The sequence below is a fragment of the Pocillopora verrucosa genome, chromosome 1, assembly GCF_036669915.1.
Source record: "Pocillopora verrucosa isolate sample1 chromosome 1, ASM3666991v2, whole genome shotgun sequence".
NCBI classification, from domain to species: domain Eukaryota; kingdom Metazoa; phylum Cnidaria; class Anthozoa; order Scleractinia; family Pocilloporidae; genus Pocillopora; species Pocillopora verrucosa.
In genome coordinates, this window is record NC_089312.1 from 1439968 (window position 1) to 1453237 (window position 13270).

At 37.1% G+C, this 13270-nt stretch overlaps 1 protein-coding gene across 1 annotated transcript; it reads left to right on the forward strand.

The window, feature by feature from the left end:
* Nucleotides 1-3625: 3625 nt before the first annotated feature.
* LOC131788687 (relaxin receptor 2-like) lies at nucleotides 3626-12993 on the forward strand. Its single transcript, XM_066174806.1, has 18 exons — nucleotides 3626-3684; nucleotides 3894-3965; nucleotides 4353-4424; nucleotides 5060-5131; nucleotides 5539-5610; nucleotides 6822-6893; nucleotides 7045-7116; nucleotides 8135-8206; nucleotides 8647-9607; nucleotides 9983-10064; nucleotides 10234-10281; nucleotides 10400-10459; nucleotides 10823-10882; nucleotides 11002-11037; nucleotides 11155-11214; nucleotides 11576-11635; nucleotides 11795-11848; nucleotides 11994-12993. The coding sequence occupies exons 1-18, from the start codon at nucleotides 3626-3628 to the stop codon at nucleotides 12059-12061; spliced, it is 2052 nt and encodes a 683-aa protein (XP_066030903.1). The 3' UTR covers nucleotides 12062-12993.
* Nucleotides 12994-13270: the final 277 nt, after the last annotated feature.

Sequence of the window (13270 nt, forward strand, 5' to 3'; positions counted from 1 at the left end):
GCGCGGACACCAAGCAGGGCTATTGCCACGAAGTTTGAGCGGGAGATTTTGCGGCTGAAAGAACTTTGCGCCCACATGGACATTTCAGTTGAAACTTTGAGAAAAATTCCAACGTAGTCATAAAATTTTCAGACAATGAAACTAGAGATTGTAAGCCATTAATGAAATACCGTAATAATCAATACCCGTATTCCTCTTATGCACTTTATTTTTTTTTCTTTTGGGGGGCGGGTGCTTATTCCAGGCTGGGCGCTTAAAAAGTACTTTTTAGGGGTGAGTGCTTATTCGAGGCTGGGCGCTTATAAACTTTTTCTACCTTCAGGGTGGGCGCTTATACGAGGTGGGCGCTTATTCAAATACATACTTATACAAATACTTATACAAATATCCACGCCCATTTTTATTATGTTAACCTTCGATGTGCTAAGAGTGTAATGTCAGTGTTTACTTAATATTATCAAGACGCTCCTCAAGCTCAGTGGGTGTGGTCAACCATGAAGAGAATGAAAGAGGGTAGAACAGTTTGTTTGCTCAGGCAGCAACACGCAGGAGGTTATATGATTTAACTAAAATCATGGAATATCTCCTCTTAGGGCCCTAAGTAACAACGCGATAAAAGAGCTACCATCTGGAGTCTTCCATAATAACACTGAGTTGAGGGGCCTGTAAGTAACAATTATCCACGCCCATTCTTAATATTAACCTTCGATGTGCTAAGAGTGTAGGGTCAGTGTTTACTTGATACGATCATGACAGTCCTCAAGCTTAGTGAGTGTAGTCAACCATGAAGAGAATGAAAGAGGGTAGGAAGGTTTGTATTTGGACAGTTTAATCATGATCATTTCCTAACATATGTTACTGGCCCTCGTTTTGTAAATCCTGTTTTCTATTTCCTTGCTAACTTTGTTTTATGAGTTCGCATGGGCGTGGCCAGTATGTAGAGGGAGGCACCTGCAAGCGTTTCCTTTCAGAAGAACGGTTCTCGCACTCTGCATTTCTTTTCACATTAGTATTACGGCTGAACGCGAACAGGAAATATGAATTTCCACGCATTGTTGATACAAAGTTTCCAAAACTTACAGGATGTTAAACGGCAACAAGTTGATGAATTTGCCAGGCGACTTATTTTCCCAATTAGTCAAGCTGTGGTGGCTGTAAGTGAAAATTCTTCCTCACTTAAAAACTTTTTCAAGTGTTAAAAGACTCACTTTCAATCAATCGCTGGTTAACATAAGACTGATCGTCATCTCCAGTAGATAATGAATAAACAAAACTTACGGGTGGCGTGAATCGAACTTGCACAGTGGCACAGTGGCCCAAGGCATATGAATAGAGCAACCTCCCCTCTCTAATTAACCACTTTTAGTTTCATAAAAGATTGAACAGGTTACGTTTATTTTGACCCGACATCGTAATGTGCTTAGAGTTTCGTAAATCAGTATAGTGATAAGTTTTTTATGTAACCGATTCGGTGAGTTCATTTCTGATACATAGATATTATCATATTACGTCCATATTGACCTGTCTTATGCTTAGACACTCGTAGTTCAGAAAGCGCCTTGGTAACTAGCCCTTGAATTCAGTCAACAGCACTACTTCCCGCTTACTCAAGCATGAAGCGCACTCCCTTAAATTAGATATATGTTCAGTTATTTCTAATTAAGTACATTCTGTAGCTCCAAATCCCTGTTTTCACGCGGTGATCCTCGTCCTCCTTTTCCGATCCAGTTAACCTCAGCAAAATCGTTATCACAGGCCGCTTTAATCAACTCTATTACATGCTCCAAGACACCCATTTTAAAGCACCCAATACAGAACCCTTGATTTATCCATTTGGTTCTGCTTATATTTATGCAAATGTGATGAGAATATCTTGATCTACTAAATGTGGGCAAACATTTATTCAAGTTCAGTGATTGTTGTAAACCAAATGGTAGTTAAACTCAAACGCAAAGCTGACTCTCTTGAAGTAGGCATTCAAACATTTGTTATCATACCAGTAACCGTCAGCAAAAACGTGTTTACGGGCAGTGTTGTAAATAACACCTAATGCATGTTCCAAGACACATTTTTTAAACAATTAATACAGATCCCATCACGCAAATGAAACATTGAATTACAAACTGGTGGGATATAAATCCAATATCCCAGCTCACACTTGAAAAAATCCTGGTTTCAATCTCATTTCCAAAGTTATCAATCCTGTTACATTCACAAATTGTTTAAAATGAAAAAAATTATCTCTAATCGCCAAATCATGGTCCTAAATTTTACCAGATATTCTAATAGCTTAATTTTAATGTCTAATTATATTGCAGAAGAACAAAATTTACCTGCTAATTTACAATAAGACAATAGGTTTGAGAAGTTACGCGGTGATATAACCATCTGTTTAGCTCTGAACTATCAAGTTCAAACCCAACTTCATTTTTTAAAATTTTAAAAAAAATTTTAAAAATAAATTTTTTAGAAACTGAACTAGTGAGCAGCACTCTGCGAACAGTACTAGTAAAACTTGTTTATATCCGAAGATATTTTTCTCACCTTGCCTAAAAAATTTAAGAGGTCTTACAACAAATGCTCGCAGAGTGCTGTTCCCTTGTTTAATTTTTAAAAAATATATTTATTATCAACTCGACAGGATAGGAATTGTTGGATTAAACATTTCTACGTAATATTTTTAGCTATTTGTTTATTAATCGATGAGTTTTAAAAGTGCCTTATGCGAAGAGTGTTGATAGATATCAATATATCACAAACATAGCGAGGTTATAGGAAAAGCGTGTGTGTAATCCAAGCACTACGCAAGTAAACTGTTGATCCGACAGAAAAAAAAGTAAAAAACCTGTAACAGCAACAATTTATAAAAAACTAACACTTTAAACTGAAATCAGGGAATATCTTCTCTTAGGGAATTGGGTAACAACCAATTAAAGGAGCTGCCACCTGGAGTCTTCAATAACAACACTGAGTTGATGTTTCTGTACGTAACCTGCCTCTTCTGATAATAGTCTTTGATGTGCTAAGAGTTTAATCTTATAAGTAACTAAATGTGATCAAGAAGGTCCCGAGGCTTAGTGGGTGTAGTCAACTATGGCAGGGTGAAAGAGAGTGGGACAGTTCATAGGTGGACGGAGTTACGCAGAAAAGAGAAACCTACCCTCATAAAACAATCCTTTTAGTTTAATAAATGATCATATCCTAGCATCTGACGTTGGTCCACGTTTTTTAAGTAACATTTTCCTTTCATAACTTTGTTTTATTTACCAGTATGAAAAGGAAATTTCAAGTGTTCTCTGTCAGAACAGGCTTTGCACTTCACACTTCTTTTCACACCAATACCGCAGTCAATTGCGAACAAGATTTATACTTTGCCAAGGATTGTTAAAACAAAGCTTTCTTATCTTACAGTTTGTTATACGGCAACATGATCAAGAATTTAACAAGCAATGCATTCTCCCAGTTAATAAAGCTGCAGTGGCTGTAAGTGACAAGTTTTCCTCGCATATCACCTATTACAATCATCTCTATTATTAATCATCCGAATAGTGCATATTCCTTTTCACATCCTTCAACCCTTAAATATCTGCGTAGCACTCAGACCGATAAAGAACGCCCTCAATCAATGATCAAAGACATAACGTCTAAATCTTACAATACACATGATCTTGGTAACAAGATCAGGTACCTCAAAAGGCAAGCCTCGTACGAATCTGTTTTGAGTCGCAAATTAAAACGAGGGTCGTATTAAAGCTGAATAAATTACTTTTGAACTCAGTAGTTGTTAGTTCCAACATTTTGAGATTCAGAAAGCCTATTGGTCCAAAAGAGGTATTTTCTGACAAATTTCAAAAAATGTAATTGTAACACTTTTTAACTCTTCTCCTCTACAGACAACTTAACGACAACAACCTAACAGAGTTACAAGAGGGTTTGTTTGATGGTTTAAGAGAATTGACACGCCTGTGAGTAAAGAAAAGGAAATTTTCAAAATACAAAATGGAAATAGGTAAAATTATCTGTGTGACAAATCGGACACCTGCAGATTGAAGGTGGAAAAAATAATAAGTTACTGAGAAAGAAAGGAAAAAATGTTGTTGTAAGAGATCATAATTTTATACCCGAGTTAGTATATGTTTGTTGGATGAATAAGCAAAATAATGCGCAGTAAGGATGTTCCAGTAACTTACCAAAATAATAAGAACCAGACTTATCGAAACTATCAGAAATCAGCTTAAAAAAAATCAGGATGTTTACCAGTACTCTGTTTCTGAAGTTAGTTTGGAAAACTCATAATACTTGGAAAATGTGAAAGAATTTACCTATCATAGCCGTATTATTCTTTTTATCAGATGGCTACAAAACAACGGAATCAGAAAGCTTCCTAAACACGTTTTCAAAGATTTGACTAATTTGAAAGAGCTGTGAGTATGATAAAAAAAGAATTGTGTTCACAAAAAATATTGAATCTTTCAATATCAATATGACTCCATCATCTGCTATCACCTAAGGACATTCGAAAATGCAATTTTAACCCAGCCAGCGCACTTTTATGTTGCCAAAAATGCGCACTAGTCGTTACACGAACACCTTTATTCCATCCATGTCAAATTAGTGTAACTTTAATGCGTAGTTTATTTTTTTTATAATAATTTTATATTTTACGAAGTTACTATTTTATAAATGTGTATACGACTTTAACTTTTTGTAAATTTCATACAATTCAGCCTTAGGAGGCTGCGATTCTGAATATTTTAATAAACTTTCTCTTAGATCTCTGATCTGACCAATACGTCGTCATCCGCGATCGTGGTTTTTAAACATTTTACATTTACTATGATGCGTGAGTAAAGAGCTTGAAATCTAAATATAACTGGAGTAGCTTAGTGCTCATCCACCGTCAAGTATGAAAACAGATTGGCGTCTGGTAAATTGTACCGCGAGAGCTCTCTTTCTGTTTCCTAATACTGTCTCCCTCCATGCGAATTACATTCCGGCTGGTGTTACTTTTTTCTGAATTTCCAGAAAGTTCTAATGAATTTCCCCTTGAACCTTTAAGGGATCTGTCAAATAACAAGGTGGAGAATCTGCCACAGGACGTCTTTAGTAACCTAACAAATCTCACAAACCTGTAAGTCAACAACAAGACCATTAAAAAACAAAACCACGAAAAGGAAATCAGTCCTCATCCTAATCACGTTCGACTTACGAAAAGTGCTCAATCGATGTCTTAAATTCAAAAAACGTAAGAAAAAGGCGTTTTGAACTTGAACTTGAGTTTCATCACAATAATGTTATCAAATTACGTCTTTCCACTTGATCTAATTAAACATGTTCACCAAAACGTATCTCTCTGAATAAATGCAAAAGACAAATCTTTCTATCGTTTGCATTGTAAAAAAGACCGTCAATCTTACCAGTTGCAATCATAAGGTACGAGAACCATTTTGTTTTGCCGTCAAACGCAAATGACAGGTGTTTTCTATACACCGAAACCTATCATTCGTCAATGTCTGGCTTACTGTTTCGTACTTGCAGGTTTTTATCCAAAAACCAAATTGGAGAATTACCATCAACGATATTTGATAACCTGACCAAGCTTAAGACATTGTGAGTAGACATGGAAATCTTGAAATATTAATTAGCTGTCAGTCGATTGATTGATTTATCAAATTGGGCGATAAAACAGTAAGAGAACATTATATAAGATTCTGAATGTTAAAGTACGGAAAAGAATTGGGACCATGCCTAAATTGCTTTCGAACTGGACGATTTTAGAGCTATGTGAGGTCTAGAATGGATCAATGTACTTCAATTTATTGTCAAAATTAATCGAGGATTGCTCTTGATTTGCTTTCATCACCCTTATCATTAATCTAAAAGCATCCGCCATCTTTTCAACCAATTGAATTCAAAGCTAAAACCAAGCGCGACTTGGTCATGCACCACCATTAAAACTTAAAGGCGTGTGTTTGTTTGTATTATTTTTAGTTCTGACTGCCTTCATTTTTTTTTTCCTTTTAATTGGTTTCTGCGGTTACTTTGGCTTGGGGTAGAGAAATCGCAATCGAAAGGCACGATAGATACGTTGGCGTCAATTCAAATTTCAAATGAAGAAGAAGGTTGGTCACTAACAGGTTCCTGTTTTACAATTTAACAGAAAAATAGAGGAAAATAAGTTAATAAAGCTCCATTCAAAACAGTTTCGCGGACTGGCACAGCTGTCTGGGCTGTAAGTAGTTTATGTATTGATTCGAGTTTTCTATGGGTCTGGTTTCTGCACGTAGGTTCATGACAGGACGGAAAAACGCGTGGACTGTAAGTACCTCCCGTTGTCCTATACAAAGCCTTAGAAAACTTTTCTAAGGCTTTGTATGGAACAACGGGAGGTACTTACAGTGCATGCATTATCCGTCCTGTCATGACCTTGCCTGATTGACAGACTTTTTCCTCATCGCAATTTCCTGCAGAAAACGCTTGAACCGATCACCTTTTCCATATTTAAGACAATTTAAGGCCCTGTGTCACAACTTCCCCATGTTTTTCCTGAATGGATAATATAAATGCATGCGGAGGGTCTGTGGAGATTGCTGGAAAACCTATAAGCCGGGTTAGATATAATGTAGACAAAGTTTCAGTAACAACTTGTACATAAAGTCCCTGCAATGACGATGCTCCTCTCGAAAAGTCCAAAAATTGTATGTGATTACATTTAAAAATGTTTGTAAATTTTCTTCCCACTCATGAAAAATGTCATCGATGTCCCGTTCTTTAATTCCTGAAGTTCGCCATACATTTTATTTTCTTCCTTTCCTCATTAGCTATCTGTCGGGAAACAAACTCAGAAATTTGCCACAAGGAATTTTCAAAGGCCTAAAGGAGCTTGAGATTCTGTAAGTAGAATATGAAATTCATTTGTGCTTAATTTGATCGAAGTGGTATCTCAGTATCTTCTAATAATCGTACTTATCAGTTTGAGAGGCGTACATCAATGCGCAAAAATTATATCATAGCTAATTGTTTTCTTTTCATCTTCTTTGTAAGAGAACTCTTTGACAACAAATTGAGGAACGTTTCCATCGACAACTTCAATGAAATCAAGCAGTTAAAAATTCTGTGAGTGTTTAATTTTCATAAATGATAAATGAGAATCAAATTATGAAAGACACTGACTGCCATCAAAGGTTCAGTTAAGAAAATAATCAAAGGGCGTCTGTGGCCAACTCGTGGAAAAAGAATTAAAGAGATATGTGCTTGTAAAGTTACTATCAGTAAACTAAGGTGTTAAAAAAGATAGAAAGTAGAACCATTGCAGGTATAGAAATTATAGCACTTGAGTATGTGATGGAAACCCCCCGGGGGGAAGTACATGGGTCATTTTTTACTGGGTATGTGCAGCTAGCCTCTCAGAGAGCCTTTGTTGTGGCCAGTTATAGACCCCTTCTTTGTCCGCTTTTGGGCAAGACCGATCATAAAAAGTTATTTCATTCTTACCATCAAAACAGTCACGTCTGCATAGAAAAACATCAAAACGAAACGACCATAACGAAAAGACCGAAATTAGCCTAGCTGCCGAAACGTCCAAAAAAACCCTGAAACGAAAGAAATAATGCTATAAATGAAAATTTTTTTTTATGTCATGAGTACATGTATCCGTGGGAATTTCAATGTCAGCAGCTTGCTTTGTCACTCACCAACTCTTCGTGATTCTCGCTGCTCCCCGTTATGTTCAGTGCATGGACGATTCGAAAACCCTTCGTACTTGGTCTTGAAATTGATCTTAGCACTAATCTGAAACATTCGAAGTCCATTTCAATTTAGTAAATGTCGAAACAGCCGTGTCAAAACAATAAACTTCGCAACGATTGATGCAATTACAATGGGGCTAAGTTTTCGGACTTCTTCGGAACGATAGATCTCGAATTCGAAGCCGACTAATTACGACTAATTACGAAGAGTCCACGTCAATTTGCATATCCCAAGGTGCCCACAACAACTCGTTTCTACGCTATCGCCTATCCACGAGTTAAAAAAGCACAAATCGATACGCTAAGTTTGATGCAACACTCCAGAAATGCTCTTCTGTTCACTGATTTCATCCTTATATTCTTGTCTTTAAATATCTAATTTTCAGATATTTGCATTATAACTACATGAGGGAGATTCCCTATGGATTTTTTGAAGAGTTGAAGGACATATTACGAGTGTAAGATTTTGATCAGATGTATTTGACACATTTACGGTTTATTTGCAGAGCTATATGAATAGAAAGCGTCTGGGGGTTCCTTTAATTCAAATATTTACTAGCACAGAGCTTCAGGCAAATGAGTTTGTGGTTTCTATACTTTACTAAATATCTATGGTCGCCTTTCTTCACCCTATTGACAACTTTTATAACAACCTCCATTTTGTTGGGTAATACGCCTTACAAAGACTGCTATTGCGCACTACATTGCTTCACAATATCGCGAGAAAAATTTTCGAACATATTCAATGAAGATTCATAGTTACAAAGACCCCCATATGAGGAAATGAATTCTGATTGACTGATCTCGCGTTGCCTTTGTGCTCTTAGGGTATAGGCTTTTGGTTTCATCTTTTACTCTATCCTTATGGACTGAATAGCATCATATTTTATGGTTGCAGGAGTTTGGACACAAACCTGATGTGTTGTCATATGCACAAAGAGGACGCTGACTGTGCTTTCATTGATAACGACGACTTTGCCAACTGTGAGAGCATGTTCAAGAACCCGACCCCGAGGAAGAGCATATGGGCAGTCGGCTCCCTTTCCCTGGCTGGGTCGGTGTTTGTCATCACATGGCGTTCAGTCTATAAGGATACAAACACGGTACAATCAATCATGTTATTGCACTTGGCAGTCTCCGATGGTTTAATGGGAGCATACCTAATCACACTGGGTGTCAAAGATCTGTTGTGGAGAGGAGAGTATTACTTACATGACTTCCAGTGGCGGTCCGGTTTGGCTTGCCAGATAACTGGTGCCACCTCTTTGCTATCCAGTGAGGCCTCCTTGATGCTGATGGCTTTGATATCTGCTGACCGACTCAAGAACATTGTGTTCCCGTTCAGAGGTGGAGCACTTTCGCGGAAGATGACCCACATCCTTTGCGCTATCATATGGCTCGTCGGCTTCCTCCTGGCTTTCTTTCCGATGTTTGGCTTGAGATACTTCGAAAATTCTAAAACATATCACAACTATTACGGAAAAAGTGTAGTCTGCCTTCCCTTACAGCTCTCTCGTCACAAAACGGAAGGCTGGGAGTACTCTGTTTCTGTATTTGTTGGCCTCAATTTCTTCCTCGTCATATTCATCACAGTTGCATACCTTGCTATATTCATAAGCAGAGTGCGAGTTAAAAACCAATCAGCCAACACAAGGAGGGAGACCGGTCTGGCCAAGAGAGTGTTCTTCATCATCTTCACTGACTGTCTCTGCTGGATTCCAATCATCGTGTTTGGTATGAGGTCGCTTTTGGAGAAGAATTTCGAGCCACAGGGAGACTTAGCTGCTTGGATTGCCGTGTTTGCTCTGCCCATCAATTCAGCGATAAACCCGATTCTGTACACGTTAGCAACACCAAAGGTAAAGAATAACATTTCTTCATTATCTCTTAGATCTAAATTATTTGAGGCAAGACCCGGCGGTCTGGCGCTTAACACGGTGGGTTCTTTAACGCACTGACAGGGGTCTTCTTAAGCTAGACACTCTGACAGCGACTGTTTCCATTCAGCTGTTTAAACGAGTAGTTTTAACCTGCCTGAGAAAGTTAGCTTATACTTCGTCCAAGTACTGGCCTGCATCATCCCGGTTGCTTTACACTACCAAGAGTGTGATGATTATAAAGACGTCAAGCAAGCAATCGATTGAGATCATTGACACTTGTCACTCTGTAACAATTGATAAGGGAAAATGGTCAGTTGATGGACGTCGTTATTGACAATTTTCTCTCCTCTCCAGGCGCAAGAGTATCTGGGAAGCAAAATAGCAATGCTGAGAAGCTTCATACGGAGTACTTTTCACTGCAGTGAATATCAAGAGAGTAGTTATGCCCATTTTTCCATATTTTCTATTACATAGTTTATAGACTAAAATTGAAAACGTTGTTCTTAATAGTAAAACGTTCTTTCTGTGACTAACGCCACGTTTGAGATGGATATCATACTGTAGTAGTATCAATCTGTTTATTTACTCATGCCTTGTTTGATAAGGACAACAACAAGATCCACGAGAGATTGAAGATAACGGACAACAAGAAGGTAACACCATTTTACTGATTTCTTTTTGTCACTGTATCCTCCTCAGGAATCGTTTTCATTTACATTTTTATTTTCCCGATGTTGTCCTCCAGTTTGTTTTTTATCTTTGTTTCCCCAGATCAACAAGAAGGAGAAGCGGTGGAAATGCAGATTCTTGGATTGCCACATCCAGATCAAGGTGTTTAAAATAGAATTTGCTCGTTCACTGTCCCAAACCAAGTAGATATTAATTGAAGTTCTCTTCGCTTAAGTCACCCAATTGTTTTTGGGCAAAAAACAGCGCAAAGAACTTTGATGGGGAAATACACCAAAACATAGCTTCAGTCGCATTTTGAATTAGTTTTTTTTTTTTTTAAAAAAACCGTTGGCTGAAATAGAATCACTCAGCGCTTGTAAGGCTAAGATTACTTTTATTTTTACTTAATTACCCTTGTGTCCAACACCTCTCGAAAATGCCTGTCTTCTAAGTTGAACGACTAACTATAGATCCGTGTTTTGGGGAAGATGAGTCTTACACTCTTGTATTTATCCATTTATCAAGATGCACAAGAGCAGCATGGAGACAATCAAATTGGAATTGTCCAACAGCTTCACAAGGAGGGTATGTGATGACATCATTGTTGATTACAATGTTTTTATAATTATCCAGATCATTGATATCATATTGCAGTAGTATTAATCTGTTGATTTACTCATGCCTTGTTTGATATGAACAACAAGATCCACGAGAGATTGACGATAACGGGCAACAAGAAGGTATGAGCATTTTACTGAGTTCTTTGTGTCACTGTATTTTCCTCAGGAATCATTTTCATTTCCATTTTTATTTTCTTGATGTTGTCCTTCAATTCATTTTTTATCTTTTTTTCCCAGATCAACATGAAGGAGAAGCGATGGAAATGCAGATTCTTGGACTGCCACACCCAGATCAAGGTGTTTGAACAACAATTTGCTCGTTCAATGTACCAAACCAAGTAGATATCAATTAAAGTTCCCTTCGTTTAAGACACCCGATTGTTTTTGGGCATAAAAACAGCGCAAAGAACTTTGACGGGGAAATGCACTAAAAACGTAGCTTTAGTAGCATTTTTAATTAGTTTTTTTAAGTTACCGGTCGCTGAAATAGAATCACTCAGCGCTTGTATGGCTAAGATTACTTTTTTTTTGCATTTAATTACCCTTGTGTCCAACACATGTCTCGAATGTGCCTGTCTTCTAAGTAGAGTGGCTAGCTGTAGATTCGTGTTTTGGGGAAAGATGAGTCTTACTCTCTTGTATTTATCCATTTATCAAGATGCACAAGAGCAGCATGGAGACAATCAAATTGTAATTGACCAACAGCTTCACAAGGAGGGTATGTAATGACATAATTGTTGATTACAATGTTTTTATAATTATCGAGATCATTGAATTCATTCGAAAATGTATCTCATAAAATGTCATTAAAAGATCGTTTTGCTTTTGTTCTTGTGTCAGGAAGCTTATTTGCTAATTTATTTCTATGTGTATTTAGATCAGCAAGGAGCTGAAATGCTGGAAATGCAGCAAATACCTCACCACGAACAAGGTTATTCACAACTTTTTCTATCTGGTCAACTGACAAACAACAAAATAAATAATAACTGTCCATTTTACAATTAGTTTTCCAGCTTATTCGATTAGCATTATTGAGCTTTCTCTTAAAGTTTGTTTTCCTTTCAACTTTAATTTAGAAGAAGGCCACGAAGGAGAAGAAGACATTGTTGAAGAAGATCATCTGGAATATGATACAAAGTTGTAGTCATTGATCGATAAAATGATATCAAGTAAACACCAGTTTAACCCTAAACTTCTGAGTAATCTGTAACAAGTAATTAATAATTAGTGATCCTTTTAACTTATTTTATTGTTATGGGTAAACATAATTTGATATCATTAGGATGATACGTTGAGCCTATAGGACTGTTTATTCTAGACACCTGCACGTTGTAGGATACGTTTAAATCGCAAGGGGGAGGTGCCCTGTTAATAGCAACTGATGGCTCTGGAATAAATTTATCACTTACATGTAGCTAGATTTCCCTCACTGTAGTCAGTGAACACTCAGCAAAAATATCAATATGTGTTATTATTAACAAAGGGTTAACTGTAAAATGAAGATTTCCACCAGTAGTCATAATAGTTTAGTTGAACGCAATAGGTTTATTTAAAGCAAGATTACCTTCCAACTTTTCCCGGTCAAGGCCCAGTTGTTCATAGGCCGATTAGTGCTAGCCCAAGGTTAAATTTTAATGCAGGTTTCTATATTTCTTTTTTCCAAAGCCTTTTAGAGAAAATTTTCTCTGTTCTTTTTAGAACATCCAATGATCAAATTGCAATCAAAAAGATTTGAACTGAATTTTCTTTTAAAGCTTTCAGACCTGAAATCAAATTCCATGCTAACCCTGGGTTATCTTGACCCAGATTTGAACAACCTGGGCCAGATCAGACAGGAAAAAACTTCTTGCAAAGTTGATAACTTCATCAAAAAATGTAATCTTGCTTTGATATCACTGGCCTTCTGATTCAAACGGTAGTTTTCCCTGTACCAGTCAGGGAAAAACATGAACTTTCTTACAAAAAATGATAGCAGATGATTAATTGAATTTTTAATAAGAAAGAACAGTCGTTATGGTAACTACATTTGCTCACAAATCTCAGCAAACCTTTCATTGCCTACTTTATAGAAAATGATAATAGATGAAAGAGTTTTAAATACGAAAGAACGGTCGATATGGGAACTACATTTGCTGACAAATCTTGGCAAATCTTAGCAAACCTTTCATTGCTTTGCAGCTGTTGTATACATAACGTGAACAGACCGCAGGGGAGAGCAGGGCTACCCTGTAGAATCCTCATTCAAGCTATGTTCTGATATCCACTAAGTGTATCTTCTACACGGGTCAAACCGTTGAGAGCTGCTTATTAATAACATATATAGCCTCCGTTTGCAAATTATTATTGATTCTAT